Source organism: Chlorocebus sabaeus, chromosome 10 (assembly GCF_047675955.1).
Source record: "Chlorocebus sabaeus isolate Y175 chromosome 10, mChlSab1.0.hap1, whole genome shotgun sequence".
NCBI classification, from domain to species: Eukaryota; Metazoa; Chordata; class Mammalia; order Primates; family Cercopithecidae; genus Chlorocebus; species Chlorocebus sabaeus.
The window spans coordinates 107,026,762-107,052,482 of record NC_132913.1 but is presented as its reverse complement, the minus strand read 5'-3'; the positions used below and the strand labels follow the sequence as shown (position 1 = coordinate 107,052,482).

At 57.3% G+C, this 25,721-nt stretch overlaps 2 protein-coding genes across 10 annotated transcripts; one reads left to right on the top strand and one right to left on the bottom strand.

The window, feature by feature from the left end:
• Window positions 1-381: 381 nt before the first annotated feature.
• Window positions 382-4,500, bottom strand: INHA (inhibin subunit alpha). The gene is made up of 2 exons (XM_007966416.3): window positions 3,473-4,500; window positions 382-1,408 (listed from the first exon to the last, which is right to left on the bottom strand). Exons 1-2 carry the CDS (start codon window positions 3,738-3,740, stop codon window positions 576-578), a joined length of 1,101 nt encoding a protein of 366 aa, XP_007964607.1. The 5' UTR covers window positions 3,741-4,500; the 3' UTR covers window positions 382-575.
• Window positions 4,501-4,518: 18 nt separating this feature from the next.
• On the top strand, window positions 4,519-25,715 carry OBSL1 (obscurin like cytoskeletal adaptor 1). Of its 9 annotated transcripts, XM_007966417.3 has the most exons (21): window positions 4,522-5,844; window positions 7,765-8,034; window positions 8,120-8,371; window positions 8,514-8,816; window positions 8,963-9,259; window positions 10,592-10,864; window positions 12,485-12,757; window positions 13,452-13,724; window positions 16,661-16,933; window positions 17,694-17,969; window positions 18,043-18,330; window positions 18,517-18,792; window positions 19,738-20,007; window positions 20,172-20,444; window positions 21,707-21,973; window positions 22,744-22,856; window positions 23,404-23,560; window positions 23,731-23,892; window positions 24,219-24,323; window positions 24,634-24,903; window positions 25,583-25,715. In XM_007966417.3, the coding sequence occupies exons 1-21, from the start codon at window positions 4,833-4,835 to the stop codon at window positions 25,588-25,590; spliced, it is 5,691 nt and encodes a 1,896-aa protein (XP_007964608.2). In that variant the 5' UTR covers window positions 4,522-4,832; the 3' UTR covers window positions 25,591-25,715. The 9 variants fall into 9 exon arrangements, 8 of the variants coding, with proteins under 8 accessions (XP_007964609.2, XP_007964608.2, XP_007964610.2 ...); XM_007966418.3 differs by lacking the exon at window positions 10,592-10,864 and having other exon boundaries at window positions 4,519-5,844; XM_007966419.3 differs by lacking the exon at window positions 18,517-18,792.
• Window positions 25,716-25,721: the final 6 nt, after the last annotated feature.

Sequence of the window (25,721 nt, the reverse complement as noted above, 5' to 3'; positions counted from 1 at the left end):
CGCTCCAGTCTGGGCAACAGAGCGAGACTCTGTCTCAACAACAACAACAAAAAAAGGAATGGCAGGGGAGGGGACTTATGGCTGCCTTGGATGTGGGCACGTGAGTGCAGCAGTCTCCCTTAGGTGTGCAGGGAAGGCACCCTGATTGACATGTCTGGTTCAGCTTGCACGAGTCCAGCTCTGTCTCCAGGGTGGCTCTCCAAGGAGCTTGGAGCACTATTGTGCCATCCCCAAGCATCGTAGATTCCTGACCGATACACATCCAGTTATAGCTCTTGAACTTCATGTCTCCAGGGTCAAGTGTGGCTGAGTGACCTGGGATCTCACAGTCCCATGCTCCTGGGGGCCCAACTCCATATCGGAGAAGCTGGAGAACGTATGCCAAGTTGTATGCCTTGTGTTCTTTATTGAGACAGAAGTGGGATGGGGAGGGTAACCCATAGGCAGAGAAGTGAAAGGAGGGAGGAGTGGAAGCCATCTATTTCCCAACTCTGCCTTTCCTCCCAGCTGATGATGGTGGGGGCTTAGCCACCAGCCATGGGATTAAGAAGGAAGACCCACCCCCCTTAGACCCCTTAGATACAAGCACAGTGTTGCGTGAGAAGGTTGGGCACTGTCTCATACTTGAAAGAGTATCCTCCATCCGAGGTGGTGCGGACATGTAGGGGCCTCATGGTCCCTGGGAGAGCAGCACAGCAGGGCTGGGCCCCTGGCAGCAAGGAAGGGGGCTGGGCTGGGGTAGGGGGAGCCCCAGGGACTGGAAGGGGCAGGTTTGGTGGGATGTGCAGCCCACAACCACCATGGCAGTAGTGGAAGATAAAACTGGGAGGGTACACGATCCACCGTTCCCAGCCTAGCTCCTGGAAGGAGATGTTCAGTGCTACTCTGTGGCAGTTGACGTGGGCAGCTGGTTCCTCCGGAGGCCTCTGCAGCAGGCGCAGAGCAGAGGGAGACCAAGGCCAGGACATCGGGGGAGTTGAGCGTCGGGCTCTCTCCCCTCCACTGGGTGGTCTGGTCCGAGTGTGGGCCACCAGGAAGGGCGTGGCCTCAGGCTGGGCTGAGCAGGTACAGAGGGGACAGCGCAGCAGCAGCACCAGGACGGGGTGGGTCAGCAGTGAGAGAGCGGAGGTGGCCAGGTGCAGCACTGCCCAGCGAGGGGGGGCATGGCCCAAAGACATGGGCACAGCCACGGGTCCTGCCGGTGACAGTGCCAGCAGGCCTAGCAGGGGCTCAGAGCTATTGGAGGCTGCTGTGCCCTGCCTGTCCAGCCCAGTGTGGAGCCACAGCTGGGCTGAAGTCACCTGGCGGCTGCGTGTGTGCTGGGATGGCCGGAACATGTATGTAAAGAGGCCCTCCTCAGCCTCCTGGGCCAGTCTTCCGGCAGTTGGCTTGTCCTCACAGCTGGCACCTGCAGGAGACAGAAGAAAAGGGAGAGGGCAGCCCTGACTGGCAGGGCCTGGCACCCCTCCTCTTCAGCAGAAGGGATGTGGCTGCCAGTCATGAGCCAATGATAGGCTGCACTCTGCTCCATGCCCTCCAGGATGTGGGGACTCTCCTGAGTTTTGGGAGAGCTTCTGTAGGCTCCCCATTTTTAAATTTCATCATGAAAGGACTTTAAAAATAGAAGACATTGCCAACTTCTCTCTGAAGTGGTTTTACCAATTAACATGCCCATCAGCAGTGTGTAAGAGGCCCTGTCTCTCTCCACTTCACCAGCACTAAGAATTGGTATTAGACTTCAATGCTTACTCACCAGACAGTGTTAAACAGTATCCTGAGTGGTGTCTACATGGATGGTTGTTATGTTACCTTTTTTTTTTTTTTGAGAGAGAGTCTTACTCTGTCACCCAGGCTGGAGTGCAGTGGCATGATCACGGCTCACTGCAGCCTCTACCTCCTGGGCTCAAGCAATCCTCCCACCTCAGCCTCCTAAGAGACCACAGGCGTGTGCCACCACACCCAGCTAACTTTTGTGTTTTTTGTAGAGACAGGATCTCACTATGTTGCCCAGGCTGATCTCAAACTCCTGAGCTCAAGCAATCTGCCTGCCTTCGCCTTCCAAAGTGCTGGGATTATAGGTGTGAGCTATCACACCCAGCCGTATTACTTTTTTTATTTTATTTTATTTTTTTTGAGATGGAGTCTAGCTCTGTGGCCCAGGCTGGAGTGCAGTGGTGCCATCTCGGCTCACTGCAACCTCCGCCTCCCGCTCTGCCTCCCAGGTTCAAGCAATTCTCCTGCCTCAGCCTCCCGAGTAGCTGGTGCCACCATGCCTGGCTAATTTTTTGTATTTTTAGTAGAGACGGGGTTTCACCATGTTAGCCAGGATAGTCTCGATCTCCTGACCTTGTGATCCTCCCGCCTTGGCCTCCCAAAGTGCTGGGATTACAGGTGTGAGCCACCGCGCCCGGCCCATATTACTCTTTATATCTTTGGCATGTCAGGAATAATGTATAATAAATTCTTTAAAATAATTCCATTTTTAAAAGACAAGTTTACACCAAAAAAAAAAAAAAAAAAAAAAAAAAAAAGGAGGAGGAGGGAAAGGTGAGTGGGAAGGAAGAAAATGGAGAACAAGGAGGAGGGGGAAGAGGAGGAGGGCTGTAACTCAGAACAGAGGGGAGTCCTTTCAAGAATGTGTAGTTGGCATCCTCACACTGACACACTCATAGACTATACTAATCATCCTGGAGCAGCACCCATTGATGGCCTGGCAAGTGGAACTATACTGTTACATGGCTTCTTTCATTATCTAGTCACAATTGGTCCATTTTGCAGGTACGGAAATTGAGGCTTAGAGAGGTGAAATGACATTCAACGACTAAGTGGCCAGACTGGAATTTTGCCTGATCCCAAAGCCATCCTTCTCCCCACTGTGCTGCTAACAGACTGAAGTGAGGGAGGCAGGGGTCCTCTCTAAGAGAAAGGTGGACCAGATGACAAGCAAGCCCGCCGGGAGGAGGGCTTATCCATCCAGTCAGTGGAACAAGGGGACGCACATATGTTAAGACAGGAACTCAAGAGAAGATAGACTAGTTTTCCAGAAAAGTTTCCCAACTAATCTTTTGCCTGTATCTCTGATAGCTTCTCAGTCTCAGCTACGTGGGAGTAAAGAAACAGGGTCTGGAGCAGCGAGCAGAGGCAGAGATAGGAGGAAAGGTGGCAGGAAGGGGCCCAAGCCCAGACATCTCCATCTCTAGAGACCCCTGGTCTCCCAGCACATACCTCCCAAATGCCTCCCACCTGCCATGCACTCTAGGTACAGCCTCTCACTTAATCCTGAGAGGTTGGCGTTATCACGCATTTTACAGATTGGGAGACGAGGCATAAGGAGGTTTAATAACTGGCCTATTGTTGCAAAGCCACTGAGTGGTAGGGCTGGGATTCAAACCCAGGTCCACCTGGCCCGCAAACCCATGCTGTGCCTTGCTGCTTCTCAAAGTCACCCTGCCAGTTCCCCCACCCTCGTTACCTGTGGCTGGGAAAAGGATGGCCTGGGAGACATCCTCCTCCTCCTCGAGCTCAGAGCCCCTGCGTGTGAAGCCCCCCAGGGCATGTCTTCGGAGCAGCCGCCTGACTCCAGGGTCCCCACCTTCCCTGGTCACCACGGGGGACCCCAAGGCATCCAGGAACAGGGCCCTCACCTTGGCCAGAACAAGCTCCCGGGCCAGCTCCGGCCCTTGGCAGCTGTGACCACCCTGTGGGGCCAGCAGCAAGAAGAGCAGTAGGGGCAGCACCATAGCTCACCTGGCCCTGCTAGCGGGGAACCCACACCCTCCCCCGTGCCCTTTCTGCCAGGGTCTGCCCAGGGCAGCTCCACTCTCCCCTCCCCATCCCACACCCACCCTCTTCTACCCTTCTCACCCAGTCTTCTCCAGTCCTTTCCACGCCCCACAGTCCGAGTTGCCCCTGCCCGTGGCATTGAGACCTCCTATCTCTGACGCAGATGTCTGTGACCATGAGCCTTATCTCCCACTCCCGCCAGGGATGTGGGGGAGGGGCTGGGGAGGATTTCGCCCCAAGCAACCTCATACAAGCAAACGTTACAACCCCTTCTCCTACACACACACACACACACACACACGCACGCACGCACTCTCACACACACACATCCAGAGGTTTACATCAGGTAGGACAGGAGCCTGGGAGCTGCAGCTGGCCAGCCCTAGAAAGTGTCATTTGTCAGGGAGACAGAGTGCACCACCCTTCAGACCTTCTGGGGCCCCTTTCAATAAGCAGCTGCTGGGCCGGCCAGCCCTTGGGGGAAGGGCTGGAGCCGGGGCTAGAACCGGGGCTAGGGCCGGGGGCAGGTGGTCCTGCCTGCTCTATACTTAGCCCAGTGGAGCCAGTCTGGGCTCTTGTCCTCCAGCTGTGTCATCAGAGAATATTTTTGGGATTGGCAGCTGCAGGCGCCTCTGCCACTCAGGCCCAAGCCTGGCGGGAGGCTAGGGACCTGGCGGCTGGAGGTGGGAGGGAGGAGGGGGAAGAGGCCCAAGCTGTGGGAGGGGGCTGGGAAGAGAGGCTCCCAAGAGCAGGAAGCCAGGCAGCGGGCAGGAGAGGCTGCGGGGCCCCTCGCTGGAGAGGCAAACAGGAAGGACTGCCCCCTGAGCGCCAGACTTCGGCCCCGGAATAGCCGCCGCCGCCGCCGCCGCCGCAGAGCTGCAGCTTGGGGCCGAGGGTAAGGAGGCGAGCCGGGAGCAGGAGGCCCGGGAGAGCTTCGCGGGTCCCCGCGCCTGGTCCCCAGCCGCGCCCCGGCCCCGCCGCCCCCGGCCTGGGCTCGCCCTCCGCCCACCCTCCCCGTTGGCCGCTGCAGGCGGTCTGAGACAGCCGCGATGAAGGCGAGCTCAGGGGACCAGGGGAGCCCCCCGTGCTTCCTGCGCTTCCCGCGGCCCGTGCGGGTGGTAAGTGGCGCCGAGGCGGAACTCAAGTGCGTGGTCCTGGGGGAGCCGCCACCGGTAGTGGTGTGGGAGAAGGGCGGGCAGCAGCTGGCGGCCTCGGAACGCCTGAGTTTCCTGGCGGACGGCGCGGAGCACGGCCTGCTGCTGAGCACCGCCCTGCCTACCGACGCCGGGGTCTACGTGTGCCGCGCCCGCAACGCAGCGGGCGAGGCCTACGCGGCGGCCGCTGTCACCGTGCTGGAGCCACCGGCCTCCGAGCCCGAGCCGCAGCCCGCCGAGCGCCCGCTGCCACCGCCGGGGTCCGGGGAGGGCGCCCCGGTCTTCCTCACGGGGCCCCGATCCCAGTGGGTGCTACGGGGGGCGGAGGTGGTGCTGACGTGCCGGGCGGGGGGCCTCCCTGAGCCCACGCTGTACTGGGAGAAGGATGGGATGGCCCTGGACGAAGTGTGGGACAGCAGCCACTTCGCGCTCGAGCCCGGCCGCGCCGAGGAGGGCCCCGGCGCGAGCCTGGCGCTGCGCATCCTGGCAGCTCGGCTGCCGGACTCCGGCGTCTACGTGTGCCACGCCCGCAACGCGCACGGCCACGCGCAGGCGGGGGCGCTGCTCCAGGTGCACCAGCCCCCTGAGAACCCGCCCTCGGACCCCGACGAGGCCCCCGCGCCCGTGGTGGAGCCTCTCAAGTGCGCGCCTAAGACTTTCTGGGTGAATGAGGGCAAGCACGCCAAGTTCCGCTGCTACGTGATGGGCAAGCCCGAGCCCGAGATCGAATGGCACTGGGAGGGCCGCCCGCTGCTCCCGGACCGCCGCCGCCTCATGTACCGCGACCGCGACGGCGGCTTCGTCCTCAAGGTGCTCTACTGCCAGGCCAAGGACCGTGGGCTCTACGTCTGCGCCGCGCGCAACTCGGCGGGCCAGACGCTCAGCGCGGTGCAGCTGCACGTGAAAGGTACGGCGGCGCCAGGGGCCTGGGGAGGGGCCTCTCGTGTCCTCCGAGGCCCTCCGAATACCAGCCCTCCTCGGTGCGCAGCGCTGGCCCGAAGACTGGAGGAGAGGAGGTCTGCGGCAATATTAAAATATCAAACCCGCCCGCCTCCCGCTCTCCAGGGATTCGGATTTACTAGGTCTCCCGGGTACTCAGGAACTTCTTAGCAAACTCCCCAAAAGATTCCGAGGCAGATAGTGGAACACCACTAAGGAGTGATTGATGTACAAACCCGGAGGGCCGTAGAACTCTTCTCCCCTAGTGGTTTTCAACGTCTTTGTTATTTTACTTCTCCTTCCCCAACTGAATTCACAACCAGAGTCCCAATATATGAGACAGATAAAGGAGTATTTTGTGGGCCTAAATTGCTAAGTCTGCGTGTATAACGGGTACTTCTAAAGCATCAGTGAGAATAAGGAGGCTATTTTATTGAATACAGGCATTTGAAGTGAAGACTGCATTCATGAGTCCAGGCTCTGAACCCTGTGGGAACAGCCTGGCTGCGTCTGTCACCTTGAGAAACAAGTGATTCAGTAGAAATCTAGACAAGGGAGGACAAATGTCCTGCGTGTTTTTACTGTTCTTTGATTAAACTACTCCCCACGTTTGCAAGAAGAGGAAGGTGAAGGAGGGAAGGTTTATATTTCAATGTTGAATCACCAACAATATCCAATAAACGGTTACATTCTCATAAACAGAAAATTCAAAGGGAAAAAAAAAAGCACACCCCAAACTCACCATTAGGTAACGCTCCCCATAATAGGATTTCTTCACAACGCAAAGGATTATACCTTCACTAGTTATTGTCCAGATTTTTCTCTTGGAGGAAAAAAAAAGTTGGTAAATTCTCCTGAGTCCTACCTGGCATGCAGTCAAGCATGTGGCCCCTGGGCTGCGGTGGTGGCCTCACTGGTACAGTTCAATGCACACAGATTTGTCAGGCTGGTGCTGATCTGGACCTCCATCAGGAAAGAAAAGCCCCGAGGGAAGGCTGGAGGAGCTTCCCAGAGTTGCATACACACACACTGAAACTTGCTTCTCCAGCAGCCTGAGTTAATTCTCTAGTTTCTAACATCCTGTTTTCTTTTCTTTTTTTCTTTTTTTTTTTTTTTTCTTTTGAAATACACTTTTGAAAGGGGTTAAAATAGCCAGGCGAGGTGGCTCACTCCTGTAATCTCAGCACTTTGGGAGGCTGAGGCAGGAGGATCACCTGAGGTCAGGAGTTCGAGAACAGCCTGGCCAACATGGCAAAACCCTTTTTCTACTAAAAATACAAAATAATTAGCTGGGCGTGGTGGCACGTGCCTGTAATCCCAGCTACTTGAGAGGCTGAGGCACCAGAATTGCTTGAACCGGGGAGGTAGAGGTTGCAGTGAGCCAAGATTGCACCACTACACTCCAGCCAGGGCAACAGAGCGAGACTCCATCTCAAAAAAAAAAAGAAAAGAAGAAAAAAAGAAAAGGGTTAAAATATTTTAAATTCTACTCAGACCCTTGTGGAATATGTGAAATGCCTGGGGCGGAGGGCGTAGGGAACAGTTTGAAAATCACCAATCTAGGGCCTAGAGGACCCCAGAGAACAGTTTGGAAATCATCAATCTGATCCAACCCCTTTTGTCCCTTTCCCCATTTTACAAGTAAGGAGACTGAGGCCCAGAAGCGTTGAAATGGACTTGCTCAAGGTGATGTGGCTAGTGTCAGGGCTGGATGAGAACTTAGGTCATCTTAGGAACCACCACTTCCCTTCTGGTAGTTTTCTGTGATTCCACAGTGCCCGCTGGCTCTGCATAAAGAGCACATGGCATGAGCTAATGCGATTTGAGGCGTCCTACTCCTAGTCTGGCCCTTCTCCAGAGCCCTCTCTTATCTCTCCCCTCTCCACAGAGCCCCGCCTCCGGTTCACACGGCCCCTGCAGGACGTGGAGGGCCGTGAGCACGGGATTGCCGTGCTGGAGTGTAAAGTACCCAACTCCCGCATCCCCACGGCCTGGTTCCGTGAGGACCAGCGGCTGCTGCCCTGCCGCAAGTATGAGCAGATCGAAGAGGGCACTGTCCGGCGCCTCATCATCCACAGGCTGAAGGCAGACGATGATGGTGTCTACCTGTGTGAGATGCGGGGCCGGGTGCGCACCGTGGCCAACGTCACAGTCAAAGGTCAGCTGGCCCATGGGGAAGAGGCTGAGGCGGAGGCAGGCAGGTGCTCAGATTCCAGGCTGATGGTTTCCCGTCCACATCTCAGGGCCCATCCTGAAGCGCCTGCCCCGGAAGCTCGACGTCCTGGAAGGAGAGAACGCAGTGCTGCTGGTGGAAACTCTAGAGGCTGGAGTTGAGGGACGCTGGAGCCGTGATGGGGAGGAGCTGCCGGTCATCTGCCAGAGCAGCTCGGGCCACATGCATGCCCTGGTCCTTCCAGGGGTCACCCGAGAAGATGCTGGCGAGGTTACCTTTAGCCTGGGCAACTCCCGTACCACTACGCTGCTCAGAGTCAAATGTGAGGGCAGGAAGGCCTCTGGACAGGCAGGGCAGGGCAAAAGGTTGGCCAGATGCCACAGTTGGGTTGGTGAAGTAGATTTAAGGTGGAAGGGCTGTGGAGGTCCGAGCAAGGCCGGAACACATCCCTGCCTTGGTCTCAGGTGTCAAGCACAGTCCTCCAGGACCCCCCCTATCAGCAGAGATGTTCAAGGGCCACAAGAACACGGTCCTGCTGACCTGGAAGCCTCCCGATCCAGCTCCCGAGACCCCATTCATCTACCGGCTGGAGCGGCAGGAGGTGGGCTCTGAAGACTGGATTCAGTGCTTCAGCATCGAGAAAGCCGGGGCCGTGGAGGTGCCAGGCGACTGTGTGCCCTCCGAGGGTGACTACCGCTTCCGAATCTGCACAGTCAGCGGACATGGCCGTAGTCCCCACGTGGTGTTCCATGGTTCTGCTCACCTTGGTGAGTTGGTCCTGCCAGACCCGCCCATCGCTTCTCCTCCCTTCCCCAGCCCTCAGTGCTGGTCCTCTCACAGGCCTGCCGTTTGCCAGCCTCTGCCCTCTGCCACCCCTTCTAGTTCTGACAGCTGCACTCTGTCCCTGTCGCAGTGCCCACAGCTCGCCTGGTGGCAGGTCTGGAGGATGTGCAGGTATACGACGGGGAAGATGCCGTCTTCTCCCTTGATCTCTCCACCATCATTCAGGGTACCTGGTTCCTTAATGGGGAAGAGCTCAAGAGTAATGAGCCAGAGGGCCAGGTGGAACCTGGGGCCCTGCGGTACCGTATGGAGCAGAAAGGCCTGCAGCACAGACTCATCCTGCATGCCGTCAAGCACCAGGACAGTGGTGCCCTGATTGGCTTCAGCTGCCCTGGCGTGCAGGACTCAGCTGCCCTCACAATCCAAGGTTGGTGCCGGTGGGGACCTGAGTGGGCAGAGAGGGCCGAGACACAGAAGTCCTGTTGGCAAAACGAGGCAGATGTTGGTCCCATTTCTTGTATCGGGGCCAGGAGAGCAAGGAGCATCCGTGATGGGCTCAGGTTGAGGGCTCAGAGGTCCGGAAGGCCAATTTCAACTTACATGTAACATCCAGGGCATTGTTATCTTGATATATGTCAGCATCATATCCCAATTCTCTGGAGTGCTTTGTAGTTTACAGAATTCTGTCACATTTGTCATCTCATTTGAAAGACACAGACCCTGGTTGCTAGTCCCTGACTGCCTCCTGCCAAGTTGTCTAATTGCTGACACTGTCACTGCAACTTTCTGCCTGCCAGGCACAGTCCTAATCACCTTACGTACATTAACACAATCTTCTCAATGGTCCTGTAGGGTTTTTTGTTTTGTTTTGTTTCGTGTTTGTTTGTTCGTTTTGAGATGGAGTCTCTCTCCGTCGCCCAGGCTGGAGTGCAATGGCACGATCTCAGCTCACTGCACCTTCCACCTTGTGGGTTCAAGCGATTATCCTGCCTCAGCCTCCTGAGTAGCTGGGACTACAGACATGCACCACCATGCCTGGCTTATTTTTGTATTTTAGTAGAGACAGGGTTTCACCATGCTGGCCAGGCTTGTCTCAAACTTAAGATAGGTTCTTCTGACATTCCCGTTTTATAGCTGGGGAAACAAGCACAGAGAGGTTAAGCGACTTGCTCGAAGTATGGAGCTAATGAGCACAGGTGCTGAATTATGAACCCAGGCAGTCTGGCTCCTGATCACACTGTGCCACCTGTTGAAAGGGGGAAGGAGGGGAACAAGGCATCCCTGAGGAGGACAGCTGGAGGTGGGGTGCTGAAAGTTCAAGGATCACGCTAGCATGTGCCATGTCACCATTGCTGGAGTTTGTAAGACCAATCAAGGAATCTGTTGGCACCCATGCGCCGGGTCTTGGGGTGATTCGCTGTCAGCATCGCAGGCGGAGGGCCAGGCGAGACCTGACCAGCAACCAGAGCAGCATTTCCAAAATGGGCACCCGGCTCACTGACAGCAGAACCACCTGGAGGGCTGGTTTATAATGCAGATTTCCTGGCCCCTGCATGCTTGGGAGTCCAAGAATTCTGCATTTTTAGCAGACTCCCTAGGAATTCTTACCCACAGCCAAAGCCCTGCTCTTACAGGTTGGTGTGTAAGCCTAAGCCTATTTTTAAAAACCCCAACAACAGCAGTGATTCCCTCTGATGCATCCAACACTGAGCCCATGCACCGGAGGGAGGGGTGCTGATCTGCGCTTCTCCCCACACAGAGAGCCCAGTGCATATCGTGAGCCCCCAGGACAAGGTATCATTGACCTTCACAACCTCAGACCGGGTGGTGCTGACCTGTGAGCTCTCAAGGGTAGACTTCCCAGCGACCTGGTACAAGGATGGGCAGAAGGTGGAGGAGAGCGAGTTGCTGGTGGTGAAGATGGATGGGCGCAAACACCGTCTGATCCTGCCTGAGGCCAAAGTCCAGGACAGTGGCGAGTTTGAGTGCAGGACAGAAGGGGTCTCGGCCTTCTTCGGTGTCACTGTCCAAGGTCAGGAACCACGCCAGCCTGGGCTCCTGCAGCCAATTGTGGGGCCGCATAAGCCATGCCCTCTGGTCTGCTGCCTACTTGGGGGAGTCCTTTACAGGGAAAGCCCAGTGGCCCAGGGGACATGTTTCAGATAATTCTGCACTTGCTGCTTTTTTTTTTTTTTTGAGACAGGGTCTCACTCTGTTGCCCTGGCTGGAGGGCAGTGGTGCGATCTCAGCTCATTGCAACCTCCGCCTACTGTGTTAAAGCAATTCTCCCCTCAGCCTTCCAAGTAGCTGGGACTACAGGTGCGTGCCATCACACCCAGCTAATTTTTTTTATTATTCAGTAGACACAGGGTTTCACTATGTTGGTTAGGCTGGTCTTGAACCCCTGACCTCAAGTGATCTGCTCGCCTCAGCCTCCCAAAATGCTGGGATTATAGGTGTGAGCCACCATGCCTGGCTTGCTTGCTTGCTTGCTTTTTTTAAGATGAGGGTCTCACTGTTGCCCAGGCTGGCCTTGAACTCCTATGCTCAAACGATCCTCCTTCCTAGCCTCCTGAGCAGCTGGGATTATAGGCGTGCACCATGCACAGCGTGCCTTTGCCTCCTAAACTCCTGATATGCTAACACTGTCTCGCTGTCCACGTAGCCTCTGCTGGGTTGGGTGGCAGAACAAAATGCAATTAAGGGGAGGAGAGATGGGAGCGAACAATTTTTGGGCGCTTACTCTGAGTCAAGCATTATGCTAAGTATTTTCAGTATACACTCTTTCATTTAATCCTCACAACTAGATGAGGGGCAATATATCTCCAGTTCACAGGCAAAGAAACAGAGGCTGTAAGAGGTTTTGTGACCTTTGTCACGCCATAGCTTGGAGACACACACATGATTATTCTATTCCTGCTGCCTCAGAGTCCAACAGAAGTATTGAGTGCAGTCACCCCGTGGTTCTCACAAGGCAGCCCATAGGCTGGCTGCTTTAGGAAGCTCCTGGAAGCTGGTTATAAATCCCTGGACTGTCCAGAGCCCCAGTATCCAGGGTGGAGCCTGACGATCCTCTCTTAACAAGTGCAGACTCTCTGAGAGAGCAGCTTGGGAAGCACAGATCCCACTCATCTCACTGAGTGGAAGTCCTGTTTTCCACACTATTGCCAGGGGCCACACTGGGGCCCTGCCCGAATGCACCCAGTGACAGGGCACCCACTACCTGGAGAGTGGCTGTCTCACTGTTGCCACTAGTTGGATCATCCTTCACCTCCTGCCTGCCCTGGGGTCTTGTAATAGAGGCAGTAAGCATGGCCCTGATGTGACTTGTGACAGTGACCTCCCTTCAGCCTAGACAAATGGTGGCTGCCACTCTGTGAACTCTCTGTGCCGCCTCCTCTCCATGTACTCACTCCACCACCTCTGATCCTTTGGGGACCCACAGAGCACTCTGATGCCACATGGTCTCCTGCCATGCCTCATCTGCCATGCCCTCAGCATTCCTTGTCATTGTCCCTGAGTCCCTACACAGCAGGGCCTTAGCCCTCCCCCAGTGTCCTCCTGTGCAGAAACAGTGTCTCCTGGCCACACAGCTAGTTTGGACTCATTGTGTGGGGGTGTCTGTGCAATGCCATCTCTGCTCCCCACCCAGATCCCCCCGTGCACATCGTGGAACCCCGAGAGCATGTGTTCGTGCATGCCATAACCTCCGAGTGTGTCATGCTGGCCTGTGAGGTGGACCGAGAGGACGCCCCTGTGTGTTGGTACAAGGACGGGCAGGAGGTGGAGGAGAGTGACTTCGTGGTGCTGGAGAACGAGGGGCCCCATCGCCGCCTGGTGCTGCCCGCCACCCAGCCCTCAGACGGGGGCGAGTTTCAGTGTGTTGCTGGAGATGAGCGTGCCTACTTCACCGTCACTATCACAGGTGGGGGGCCAGGTGGGCCTCAGAGGCACGGGGGAAGGTGCCCCTGCTCCTGCTGGGGCAGCTGCCACACCTTCACTCCTGGGCCACTGTTCCCCGCCCCTGCTGCCCTCCCGCTGGCAGATCAGACCGCCTCCCTTTCTCCTCAAGCTATGGTCTAGTCACACTCAGGAAACGTGTTATCATAAGCACATTGGTCTTGGCTAAGGAAGCCCTGCTTTCTCTGTTCTCCTAAAAACCTGTACCAAGGGAAATCTTTGGGGACAGTGAGTTTATTGCAGGGTAGGGCAGAGTCTAGGGCAGGTGGTCTCAGGCACTAGAGGGGCCAAAAATTCTTGGAGGAGGAGACCCCCAGCTCCATCTGGGGACCCAACCCTCCTTTCCTCAGTTCCACCCTTCATACCATCCCCGTCCCAACCCAGAGAATGTGGAGTGTTTCTACAGCCGAGGCTGACCCCGTGGTCCCCGCTGTGTGGCTCCTGTGCAGCACAAAGTCTGCTGTGCTTTTGTGACAGCTGTATTCATGTGTCCCTAGCTGTGAGTAACTATTAGCTGCTGTGAGATGCAGTCTCTGGGAGGTCCCTCTTCAACACATGGCCTCCTTTCCAGGGGTAGGGGACACAACTGGATCAAGGAGGGCGGCAGGGCACACCTGGCCCACCCCTCATGCCCAGCAGTGGCTGTCCCTGTCCTCCAGACGTGTCTTCGTGGATCGTGTATCCCAGCGGCAAGGTGTATGTGGCAGCGGTGCGCCTGGAGCGTGTGGTGCTGACCTGTGAGCTATGCCGGCCCTGGGCAGAGGTGCGCTGGACCAAGGATGGAGAGGAGGTGGTGGAGAGCCCCGCGCTGCTCCTGCAGAAAGAAGACACTGTCCGCCGCCTGGTGCTGCCTTCTGTCCAGCTCGAGGACTCCGGCGAGTACTTGTGTGAAATCGACGATGAGTCGGCCTCCTTCACTCTCACCGTCACAGGTGTGGGCCCAGCCCAGCTCCCTGGGGTCACAGAGACAGCCCTGAGCCCTGGAGGAGCTGGCCACATAGCCCCAGCTAGCACCCTGGGGAGGAGGGAGGTGTGGGCTGCGGGTGCATGTGCCAAGGTTCTTGCTGAGATGAGCCCGGGCCCCTATTCAAGGAAATGAGCCCCTCCCCGGTGCCCAAGGCCAGGCCTAGCTCTGCTCCAAAGCTCATTTACTGAGCACTTTCCCTGGATCAGGCACTGGGAGTAGCAGGTGAGTAATGCAAACACTGTCCCTATTCTGAGAGAGCTGCCAGGCTAGGTGAGGTGACAGCTGTTTACCAGGGGTCGCAAACGGGCAGTCCTGGGGCCCTGTGCATTCCACACATGTGCTTTGTTTGGTCTGCAGAGTCTTACCAAAGTCAGGACAGTTCAAATAACAATCCGGAGTTATGCATCCTCTTGAAAAAGCCGAAGACCCGGCGGCTCTGGTCCCGCTTCCCCCCATGGCGACGAACAGCTGGCACTGAGTAGCAGCTGCCCCCCTAGTTTGGAGCCCACATTCCTCTGTCCCACCTCCCTGCCATTGCTTTTTGCCTTTCCCCAGACTGCTTCAGCCACTAACCTAACCTGGCCCCTGTGGGCATTTGAGTTTGCGACCTCTGTGTTAAACCAATAAACGTGCAAATAAATGTACAGTGACACCTGGTGATAAGTACTGTGAGGGCCAAGGGCAGAGGGCTCAAGAGCGCAGAGCAGAAGGGTCAGGGAGGGCCTCGGAGAAAGTTGCCCTTCCACACACAGGAGCCAACAGCGCGCAGACACAGCTGCTTCCCTCCAGGAGTGCACAGCCTGGCAGGAAAGCCAGACGCCTTCCAGGATCTTACAGCATGGGTTGTCGAGGGTCCCTGGGCTGGGAGCCACCACCCTGGCCTGGCGACAGCAAGTGCTTTCAAAGCTGATACTGGAGCTAAGTGGGGTGGGGTATGGGCAGGAGGTTGGGGGAGAATATTCAAAGCAGGAGAAGCACAGGACAACTGTGGAAGTGACGGAGGTTCAGTGCTGGAGACTTCGGGGCGACGGCTCACAGCATTCAGCCCAGTGTGTGTGTCTAGGGTTGGGGGTCCCTAGGGCTAGGCAGCTCTGCGTGGCACAGAACCCCTCTGGCTGCATTGGAGTCTTCATCCTACTGTGGCTATAGTCCTGTCCTCCCTCAGCCCTGCCCTGAAAGTCATGCTCCATACTGAGCTGTTTAGGGCCCCCCACTCCCTGCACCCCAGCTAGTGCACCCTGCACACACAAGCCCACAATGCCTAAGAGGCCTTCTGCACACATTCTGCCCTGTAGTAATCACCTTCACCCTCTCCCACTCAGCCGTGGCCAGACATAATGGCCGCATACACACAAACTCTAGCCCATGCTCAGGCTCCCCACAAAACACCAGGCTCCCCACAAAACACCAGGCTCCCCACAAAACACCAGACTCCCCACAAAAATCAGTCTCTTCACAGGGAAGTTCACACAAACACCACCTCTGCTCTAGGCCAGAGCAAATCAAGTCTGACACCAAGCTGAGGTCCCGGGGCTGGGTGGCCACCCTGGTCCCCTCACTGATCCCTGTCCTCACTCCCCTGCCCTCATCACCTTCCCCACCCCTCAGGCAGCTGCATTCTGGTCTCTCCTGGCTCGGCCCCAGAGGACCAGCCTACGACCCTTAAAGCAAGGAAGCCCATGGGGGAGGCGGGTTATGTGGCTCAAGGCAGGAATCTCCATGGAGGCGAGGGTGCTGAGTGGGGAGCTTGTGGTTACCCCCGCCCATGCGTGCCCCTATAAAACACCCCCCAACCCTGGCCCCTCCGGCTGGGAAGCTAGCAGTTCCTCAGCCCAGCCACCAGGGGGCCAGAGGCTAATGGAGCACTAGTCTCCCTGAAACTTGAAGATTCTGGGGGAACCTGGGGGCAGCGGGGGTGTGGGCAGGCCTGGGCTCCATGCACTGGTCACCTCTAATATTGACATTGTTCCCTTTCTGCAGAGGAGTGACCAGAACTTGGAGATGAGCTCTCAGAATCAGCATTTAGCACCCCTGGGGAACTCTCAGACAGACATTGAATGCAAAAAGCATTATTGAGTTCCTGCAAGCCTTGGCTTGGAATTCCTGCCACTACCTGTGGGGTCTGAGCCTCCCTTTAACAGAGGGTATTTCTTCCTCCTGCCCCAGAGTGGGTGTAGCCAGTGTGACCTTAAGAAAGTTGTATAATCACTCTGTGCCCAGTCCCTTATATGGAAAATGGGGATAAAACACTACCTTCCTCTTAGGATTGCCGTGACAGTTAAATGTTTCAAGTGCTTGGGACTGTCCCTGGACCTTAGGAAGTGTCATATCAATGTTTGCTATTGCAGATCCACCATCCCTTATCCATAGTTCCAAAATTCCAAAACTCTCAAAGTCGAAAGGCTTTTTGTAAGTTTTGTATTCCAAGTCATTTCAGTAAAACCTGAGCTTGATTGCTCTGAAGCTATTTCTATGCTTTAATTATCCTGCCGAGGGTGAATATCGCTATAGCTATATATCTGTAAGATTTGAGTATCTTATATTCTTGTATCTGTAAGATTCTGTATCTTTCAATATATCCTGCTTAGGGTGAATGTAATATGTGTTACACCATAGACATGTTAATGTGACTGATGAAGGGGGAGGCCCCCATGGGGGCTGAGGAAGGTATGTGATAGATGAGAAATGCATCATTTCTGGAATCCAAAGCATTCTGGATTCTGTAACACCTCTGGCCCCAGGGATTTCAGAGAACAAACTGTGGACCCATTATTGCTTATTATTATTATTTTACTTATTATTCTCATTATCATGGGGGTGATGGGGACTTCATGCTGCCAAATGGCTCCAGAGAGGCTGACGGTGAGCTTGTGACAGGCTGTGGTTGTCCCCACCCTGCAGAACCTCCAGTACGGATCATATATCCCCGCGATGAGGTGACCTTGATCGCCGTGACCTTGGAGTGTGTGGTGCTGATGTGTGAGCTGTCTCGGGAGGATGCCCCTGTGCGCTGGTACAAGGATGGGCTGGAAGTGGAGGAGAGCGAGGCCCTGGTGCTGGAGAGGGATGGGCCACGCTGCCGCCTGGTGCTACCTGCTGCCCAGCCTGAGGACGGGGGGGAGTTTGTATGCGACGCTGGAGATGACTCGGCCTTCTTCACTGTCACTGTCACAGGTGGGCAGTCTCTGCAGCACACAGAGGAGGTAGAGAGGTAGGGGGCTAAGGGACAGACACCCACCTAGCCCCACCTCCCCCACCCCATCCCCAGCCTTCCCCTTATCCACCTTCCTCGTGTTCGGCCATCAGAATCCTGCTTGGTCACATCAAGTCAGGACCAGAGGCCTGGTGGGAGGGTGCCCAGCAGTTAGAACCATTTGTTCATTCATCCATTCATTTAATACTCATTGAGCAACTACTATGTGCTTGGCACTGTTTTAGATGCTGGGGATACAGTAGTGAACCAATAAGACTAAACCTCCTGTCTTCACAGAGCTTACACTCTAGCGAGGATGAACAGACAAAAAATAAGGGATGGTTTGTCAGGTGATAACGAGTGCATCAGAGGCAAGGCAGGGAAAGGGGATAGGAAGTGGGGGTGGGTATGGAGTGAGCTGTGTAGATCTGGGTGAGTCTAGATCCGCCTCTTTCTGTCTGTGTGACCTTAGGCAAGTCAGTTTCTTCTAAAAAGGCCTCAGGTCCTCAGCTGTGAAGTGCAGCCAGCAGCTGTGCACCTCTTGGGGGTGGTCAGAGTAACTGACTGAAAAACACAGGGTTCTTAGGACAGTGCCTGGCACACAGCAGCTGCTCCATGGACTGCAGCTGGCACCGTTCTCAAGAGCTGGGCTGCCAGTGGGGAGGGCTGAGGATCTGGTGGGTGAGGGAGGAGAGGCCCGCTGGCCAAGCCCATGTACGCCTCTCTCTGACCACCCACCAGCCCCACCAGAGAGGATTGTGCACCCAGCAGCCCGCTCCCTGGATCTGCATTTTGGGGCTCCAGGGCGCGTGGAGCTGCGCTGTGAGGTGGCCCCAGCTGGGTCTCAGGTGCGCTGGTACAAGGATGGGCTGGAAGTGGAGGCATCAGATGCCCTGCAGCTGGGTGCTGAGGGGCCCACCCGCACCCTGACCCTGCCCCATGCCCAGCCTGAGGACGCCGGGGAGTATGTGTGTGAGACCCGGGATGAGGCCATCACCTTCAATGTCATCCTGGCTGGTGAGTGCTCCTGGCCAACCTGGGGCAGGGAGGCAAGAGCAAGCATGCGCTGACACCCTCCTTTCTTGTCCAGAGCCCCCAGTGCAGTTCCTTGCTCCAGAGACAACCCCAAGTCTGCTGTGTGTGGCCCCGGGGGAGCCAGTGGTGCTGAGCTGTGAACTGTCCCGGGCTGGCGCCCCTGTGGTCTGGAGCCACAATGGGAGGCCTGTGCAGGAGGGCGAGGGCTTAGAGCTCCATGCCGAGGGCCCCCGCCGAGTCCTCTGCATCCAGGCTGCAGGCCTAGCCCATGCAGGGCTCTACACCTGCCAGTCGGGAGCAGCCCCAGGAGCCCCGAGCCTCAGCTTCACTGTCCAGGTGGCTGGTGAGTACAGCCTCGGCACTAAGCCTGAGAGTGGCACCCCAAACCCTGTAGGATTCCTGCTTTTCCAGCATGTCCTGCCCATCCCTGGCCCCGCTTCTCTTAGTACCCTCCCCATCATGCCTCCCCCTGCCCTCCTCAAAGCCCTGAGCCTCTCCCCCCCAGTGACCTCCAACTCTGACTCCACAGAGCCCCCTGTGCGGGTGGTAGCTCCTGAGGCAGCCCAGACGAGGGTTCGGAGCACCCCAGGCGGGGACCTAGAGCTGGTGGTGCACCTCTCTGGGCCAGGGGGCCCTGTGCGCTGGTACAAGGACGGGGAGCGACTGGCAAGCCAGGGGCGGGTGCAGCTGGAGCAGGCCGGGGCCAGGCAGGTGCTGCGGGTGCAGGGGGCACGAAGTGGGGACGCTGGGGAGTACCTGTGTGACGCGCCCCAGGACAGCCGCATCTTTCTTGTCAGCGTGGAAGGTAACAGTGTACCCCTCAAACCCTGTGGGCTCTGGCACCCCAAGGACCACCTGATACACTCTAGGGCCCCCTTACCCCTCCATCCCCACTTTGCTGCCTCTGGCTCCAACCAGGGTGTGCATGACCATCACTTGGATAGGGGCTCAGGGCTTCCCTTTCCAGAAACCCTCATGTGATAGGGTTAACAGCATAGACTGGGCCGGGCGCGGTGGCTCAAGCCTGTAATCCCAGCACTTTGGGAGGCCGAGACGGGCGGATCACGAGGTCAGGAGATCGAGACCATCCTGGCTAACACGGTGAAACCCCGTCTCTACTAAAAAATACAAAAAACTAGCCGGGCGAGGTGGTGGGCACCTATAGTCCCAGCTACTCGGGAGGCTGAGGCAGGAGAATGGCGTAAACCTGGGAGGCAGAGCTTACAGTGAGCTGAGATCCGGCCACTGCACTCCAGCCTGGGCGACAGAGCGAGACTCCCTCTCAAAAAAAAAAAAAAAAAAAAAAAAAAAAAAGGCATAGACTGGTGGTTAAAAGCAGAGGCTCTGGAGTCCACCCACCCAGGTTCCAGTCTGGATTTTGTGCTCCAGTAGCTGTGTGACATTGGCAAAGTTGTTCAACCTGTGTGAGCCCCAGTTCTGAAGAGGGGATAGTGCTTGTCTTATAGACCTGTTGTGACAAGTAAATGCTGTAAATAGGGTCCCTGGTAAATGATATTATTAGTGCATCACCGAGGTGGGGTGCTAGGCTAGGATTGCGAGGAACTGACTAAAAGAATTGGCAGGGAGCTGGCATCTTGTCCTTTGGGCCACCCGTGTGGTCGATACATAGTAGGTCCTCACGGAAGGTTTGTTAAATGACTGGGGATGAGGGCCTGTACCCTGAGGAGGGGATGAAAACGAGAGAGGAGAAAAGACCCAGCCCAGCTCACTGCCTGACCGTGCCCCTCAGAGCCACTGCCAGTGAAGCTGGTCTCGGAGCTGACACCACTCACTGTCCACGAGGGCGATGATGCCACGTTCCGGTGTAAAGTCTCCCCACCAGATGCTGATGTCACCTGGCTGCGCAATGGGGCCGTCGTCACTCCAGGGCCCCAGGTGGAGATGGCCCAGAATGGTTCAAGCCGCATCTTAACCTTGCGAGGCTGCCAACTGGGCGATGCGGGGACCGTAACTGTGCGGGCAGGGAGCACGACCACAAGTGCCCGGCTCCATGTTCGAGGTTAGGTCCTGATGAGGATGAGGTGCTCTGTGTCCTGTGCCTGTACTCCCAACTCGGACCCCAGCAGCCTTGCCCGTCTACCTAGGGACAGACCAGTGGGATGGAGCAAGGGGCCAGCCTCCAACCCCACCAGGCTCCATGGCCGCCTCCTTCTTCCCCACCAGAGACAGAGCTGCTGTTCCTACGGCGGTTGCAGGACGTGCGGGCAGAGGAAGGCCAGGACGTGTGTCTCGAAGTGGAGACAGGCCGAGTGGGTGCAGCGGGGGCCGTGCGCTGGGTACGAGGTGGGCAGCCCCTGCCCCACGACTCTCGCCTGTCCATGGCCCAGGATGGGCACATCCACCGCCTCTACATCCATGGTGTCATACTAGCTGACCAGGGCACCTACGGCTGTGAGAGTCACCACGATCGCACACTGGCCAGGCTCAGCGTGAGGCGTGAGTGCCCTGTCCTCTCTTAATGCATTACCCACCCCACAGCACAGCCTTTTCTGGCTGTCCTGGAGTCCCTCAGGCCCCCACCAAAGTGCCCCTCACCGCTGAGAAAAGTCAACCATGGCTGTCCCAGCAGCAGCCTGCCCAAAGCAAAACTTTTCTTTTTCTAATATTTTTTATTTACCTTAGAAGTCCATGTGGATTTTGCATTCCATTGCATATTTCCAAGTTGGCTTTGCTATAAACACAAATATTCTCCAGAAAGACTTGCCGTGGGCATCCTATTCTAGGGATACACATACCCACTTAAGTAGCAGGGATGACTGGCAAACAGCACCCCACACGTCCTAGCCAAAGCTGGAGCCCTCTGTTTCCTGTGTGACCTCATGCAAGTTAACCTCTCTGAGCCAAGTCTCCTTAAAAATGGGGCTGAGACCAGGTGCAGTGGCTGACGCCTGTAATCCTAACACTTTGGGAGACCAAGGCAGGAGGATCCCTTGAGGCCAGTAGTTTGAGGCCATCCTGGGCAACATAGCAAGAACCCGTCTCTACAAAAAAAATAAAAATTAGCCGGGCATGGTAGTTACTAGGGAGGCTGAGGTGGAAGGATTGCTTGAACTCAGGAGTTTGAGGCTGTAGTGAGCTATGATCATGCCATGGCATTCCAGCCTGGATGACAGCAAGACCCTGTCTCAAATTTTTAAAATGGGGTTGATCCCCGTCTCAAGTGTCTCTGGGAACATTAACTGAGATGAAAATTCTTACACAGAGATTGGTGAATGGTTGTCATTGGTGACACATCTGTTCTAACTTATTTCATTCAAGAAATCATCACAATAAACCTGTGTCCCAGTGTTATTCACCTTGTACAGCTGGGGCAACTGGGGCCCAGAGAGGTCAGGCCATTTGCCAAAGATCACACAGTACACAAACTATGTGGTAGAGCGAGGTTCCATTCTAGTGTGTCAGACGCCAAATTCCATGCTCCTTCAAGTGTCACAGTACCCCTCACCCAGACTCCATGACCCCCTAACTACACTTCTCTCCCTTCCTGTGCCCTCATCTCCTAACCCTAATATAGCCCTCCCCCTGCCAAGTCTGTCCGCTGTGCCCGTTTCTTCCTGCACACTGGTTCTGAACTTTTTTGGTCAGGACCTTAGGTTGGGTGTTGGGGGGTGTAGGCAGGGCCAAGGGATGAGGATCGACTGCAGTCCCTGCCCAGAGCTGGAGGCCTCATCCTCCCTTTCTCCATCTCCCCCGGCCAGCAAGGCAGCTGAGGGTGCTGCGGCCTCTGGAGGACGTGACCGTCAGTGAGGGAGGCAGCGCCACCTTCCAGCTGGAGCTGTCCCAGGAAGGTGTAACCGGGGAGTGGGCCCGGGGTGGAGTCCGGCTGCATCCAGGGCTCAAGTGTCACATCCACTCAGAGGGCCACAGTCACCGACTGGTACTCAAAGGCCTGGGCCTGGCTGACTCAGGCTGCGTCTCCTTCACGGCGGATTCCCTGCGCTGCGCAGCCAGACTTGTTGTGAGAGGTGTGGCTCCAGGACCACAGCCTGCCTGCTGACCTGTGTGGCCCTACTCACCCCAGGCATGAATACTGACCCCCGACTCGTGTGACCCCCATTGACCATGCCTGTCTCAGTGTGGCCCTCATTGACATCCCTGCCAGAGTGTGACCCCCCCCCTCCGACTCTTAGGCCGTGTGTGGCCCCAGAGACTCCTGCCTGAGTGTGGCCCCTGACTGCCCCAGGCTCAGCCAACCACTGACTCTGCTACTGTGAGCATACCTATGCCATTGTGGTCACTGCTGTCTGCCCACCTGCACACCACCCCACTGACCACTCTTAACTGTGACCCTACTGGCTACACTGCCTGCCATGGCTCCCTCTGCCTGTCCAGTCCCTCAAATCCACTGACTGCCTGAGGGTGACATCACTAGCAACTCTGCTTGAGTGTCCCCCATGTTTGCTTCCAGCCCCAGGATGTTCCCACTGACCACTCCACTGGCATCTCTGCTTGTTTCCCCATTGCCCTCTGGCCCCCAGCTTCTCCCCCACTGACCACCTTAAAGTGTGACTCCCGGTTGGCCACTCCTAACCCATTGGCCCTGTGGCCCTGCCCACCGCCCCCGCCCCCCGTCCCCACCACTGACGGATCCTTCTTGGACCACTTGTCCCAGCTCATCCCCCACTCGCTAGTGTCCTCTACTGACACCTTGTGCCCAAGTGTATGTCCTCCTTGTCCCTACAAGATTGGTCCCCATCCTGCTCCCTCTGCACTGTCCTCCCTCTCCCACTCCCAGAGGTCCCAGTGACCATCGTGCAGGGGCCACAGGACCTAGAGGTGACCGAGGGCGACACAGCTACGTTGGAGTGCGAGCTTTCCCAAGCTTTGGCTGATGTTACCTGGGAGAAGGTCAGATCCCAGCCCCAGCCCAGCCCACTTCAACATAACACCAACAATAATAATGCCCCAGACAGAAACAACTAATACTTAAGCGGATGTGCCTGGCACTGTGCTAAGATTTGCATTATATTTTATCCCTTACTCCAAGGACAACTCTAGGAGGTAGGTCTTGTCACTGTGATACCTATGAGGAAACTGATGCTCAGTGGAACAAATTACCTACCCAAGGGCAGACAAAAGGTAGAGTCCATATTTGAATCCAGGTTTGCCTAACTCCAGAATCCGTGCCCATGTCCCCTGTGATCGATACCTGGCTCTGGGCTTCCCGAGCACCTTGGCGGCCCTAAGGTCCCCAAAAAGTGACACTTTTTCAAAGAGGCTCCTGGCACGACCCCAAAGGCGTGGGGACAGCCCAACCCCAGGCTGGGAACACGAGACACGCATAAACGCGCCTCGAGACTGCCTGGCATTAACAGAGGGTGCTGCCGCCTGCCAGGGCCGGGGTCGCCTGTGCCCAGCCGGGCCCGCCCCGACCCTCTGCAACTCCCGCCCCTAGGACGGGAACGCGCTCACTCCCAGTCCGCGGCTCCGGCTCCAGGCCCTCGGCACGCGCCGCCTTCTCCAGCTGCGGCGCTGCGGCCCCTCGGACGCCGGGACCTACAGCTGCGCGGTGGGGACGACCCGCGCCGGGCCGGTCCGCCTGACCGTGCGCGGTGGGTATGGGGTGATGCGGAGGCTGGGCACTGCTTTGGGCATGAGACTTGCGAAGCGGTCTTCCCCCAACCCTGCTGACCGCGCGTGCTTCTAGAAAGGGGGCGTGGAAGGGGCGTGGCCGGCACCTGCCCTCCACCCCGCCCCGCTCACGCCCCGGGCTCCGCCCCAGAACGTACGGTGGCGGTGCTCTCCGAGCTGCGGTCGGTGAGCGCCCGCGAAGGCGACGGCGCCACGTTTGAGTGCATCGTATCGGAGGTCGAGACCACAGGGCGCTGGGAGCTCGGAGGCCGCCCGCTGAGACCCGGAGCCCGCGTCCGCATCAGACAGGAAGGTCTGGCCTCCTGGTTACCCTCTCGGGCCCCTCGCTGCCCCGCCCAGACTCGGACAGATCCCGCCCCACCGGGACAAGCCCCGCCTCTGACTCGGACGGGCCCCGCCCCGCGGCCCTTTGAGCCTCGTCCCCAGTCTTTCCCCCGCCCCCAGCCCCGAGTCTCGGACCGCTAGTCTTCCCGCTCGGTATCCCGGTTCCGCCTACCCTAGTGTTCCGCGTACACTAACGGTGTCCGAACCGACCCAGGGGCCTGCTGCGCCCCCACCTTCGTCCCTAGCGCTCCTCAGAGGTGGCTCCGGCCTCGCTAGCGACCCCCTCACCCCCAGGGAAGAAACACATTCTGGTGCTTAGCGAGCTGCGAGCCGAAGACGCCGGTGAAGTACGCTTCCAGGCGGGGCCCGCCCAGTCCTTGGCTCTACTGGAAGTGGAGGGTAAGCACCTGGGGCGGCAGCCACAGAGAGTACATCCTCTGTCTCCTGCCATGGGACTGACGGACTTGGGGCTGGCCCCAAGAACGCTGCCTCTCTCTCTTCCCCTCCCCGCGAGAGGCTGTCCTGGGCCGGGTCACAGAGGGCAGCGCGTTTCCCCGGGAAGAGGAGACTTTGGGTCTGAGGTGCAAGGGAACGGACTGGCCTAGAGGGCTAAGGCCAGGAGTGGAGGCTGCAGGGAGGGAAGATGCATCTCTTCTCCTGGGGGCCATGCGTGTCCCTATTAACTTAAGCTCCTGCCCCCTATCCCCAGCATTGCCTCTCCAGATGTGCCGCCACCCCCCTCGCGAGAAGACCGTTCTGGTGGGCCGCCGGGCGGTGCTGGAGGTGACTGTGTCCCGCTCGGGGGGCCACGTGTGCTGGTTGCGGGAGGGGGCCGAGCTGTGCCCGGGAGATAAGTATGAGATGCGCAGCCACGGCCCCACCCACAGCCTGGTCATCCATGACGTTCGACCTGAGGACCAGGGCACCTACTGCTGCCAGGCCGGCCAGGACAGCGCCCACACACGGCTGCTGGTAGAGGGTGAGTAAAGTCAACTGGGCAGAGGCAGGAGGGCCAGAGCGCCTGGGAGCTGATGGGTTAAGCCACACCTGGCTTTCCAGGACTTGGGGTGGCAACGGGTCCTGGGATACGTTGGGGGTGGGGATGGGGGAGGGGAAGGGTAGAGCACACCTAGGGCTGGAAAGACCTGGAACCGCTTGGCTCAGATCAGCTGCTCCTGGTCAGCTGTTCCCACCTTTCTGCGCCCCTTCCTGCCAGGCTTCTCCTCTCTCCTGCCGCTGGACCATGCTTGTCTCTCTTGAACAGCCCTGTTTCTACCAGTTCCTTTCCTCCCCACTTCCCCAACACTGCCTGCCTCTAGCCTGTCCCTCCTCCCTCCTGCCCTCTGCCCAGCTTGCCTCTACCCATCTCAGCAAGTTCCATGTCAGCCTCGGCAGAAGCCTCTTTCTTTCCTCTTCCACGTAGGAGACATCCCACCTTTTATCCCGAATCCCAGCATTCCCTTCAGGTGCTGTGCTGTGCCCCATCCCTAGCTGATCCCCACCTTCCTGCTGCCAAGACAGCCCTGACCAAGACCCAGAAAGGGTAGGGCATAGCCTGGGGCCCCAGCTCTTCCTGTACTGGTGTCCAGGCTCTGCCAGGGGAGAGAAAGGTGGTACCCACTCTCTCCCCAGCCACATGTGGAGTCATTCCTCTGCAGGTAACTAGGAGGACTGAACCAGGCCAGGCAGGTGCCCTTGGACAACTTGGAAGGCGTGCGCCCTTACCCTGGGCAGGGGTAGAGAGACAGGGAAACCAGAGGTGTCAGGAGACAATAAAAGTGCTACAGCTCATTTCCT

Bases quoted from the DNA above. Each gene is read 5' to 3' on its own strand.
- INHA (XM_007966416.3), bottom strand. From the start codon at position 3,740: ATGGTGCTGCCCCTACTGCTCTTCTTGCTGCTGGCCCCACAGGGTGGT. The intron at 1,409-3,472 runs GTAACGAGGGTG...TGTCTCCTGCAG, and splicing joins CATCCTTTTCCCAGCCACAG to GTGCCAGCTGTGAGGACAAG.
- OBSL1 (XM_007966417.3), top strand. From the start codon at position 4,833: ATGAAGGCGAGCTCAGGGGACCAGGGGAGCCCCCCGTGCTTCCTGCGC. The intron at 8,817-8,962 runs GTGAGTTGGTCC...TCCCTGTCGCAG, and splicing joins CCATGGTTCTGCTCACCTTG to TGCCCACAGCTCGCCTGGTG. The intron at 17,970-18,042 runs GTGAGTGCTCCT...TTTCTTGTCCAG, and splicing joins CTTCAATGTCATCCTGGCTG to AGCCCCCAGTGCAGTTCCTT.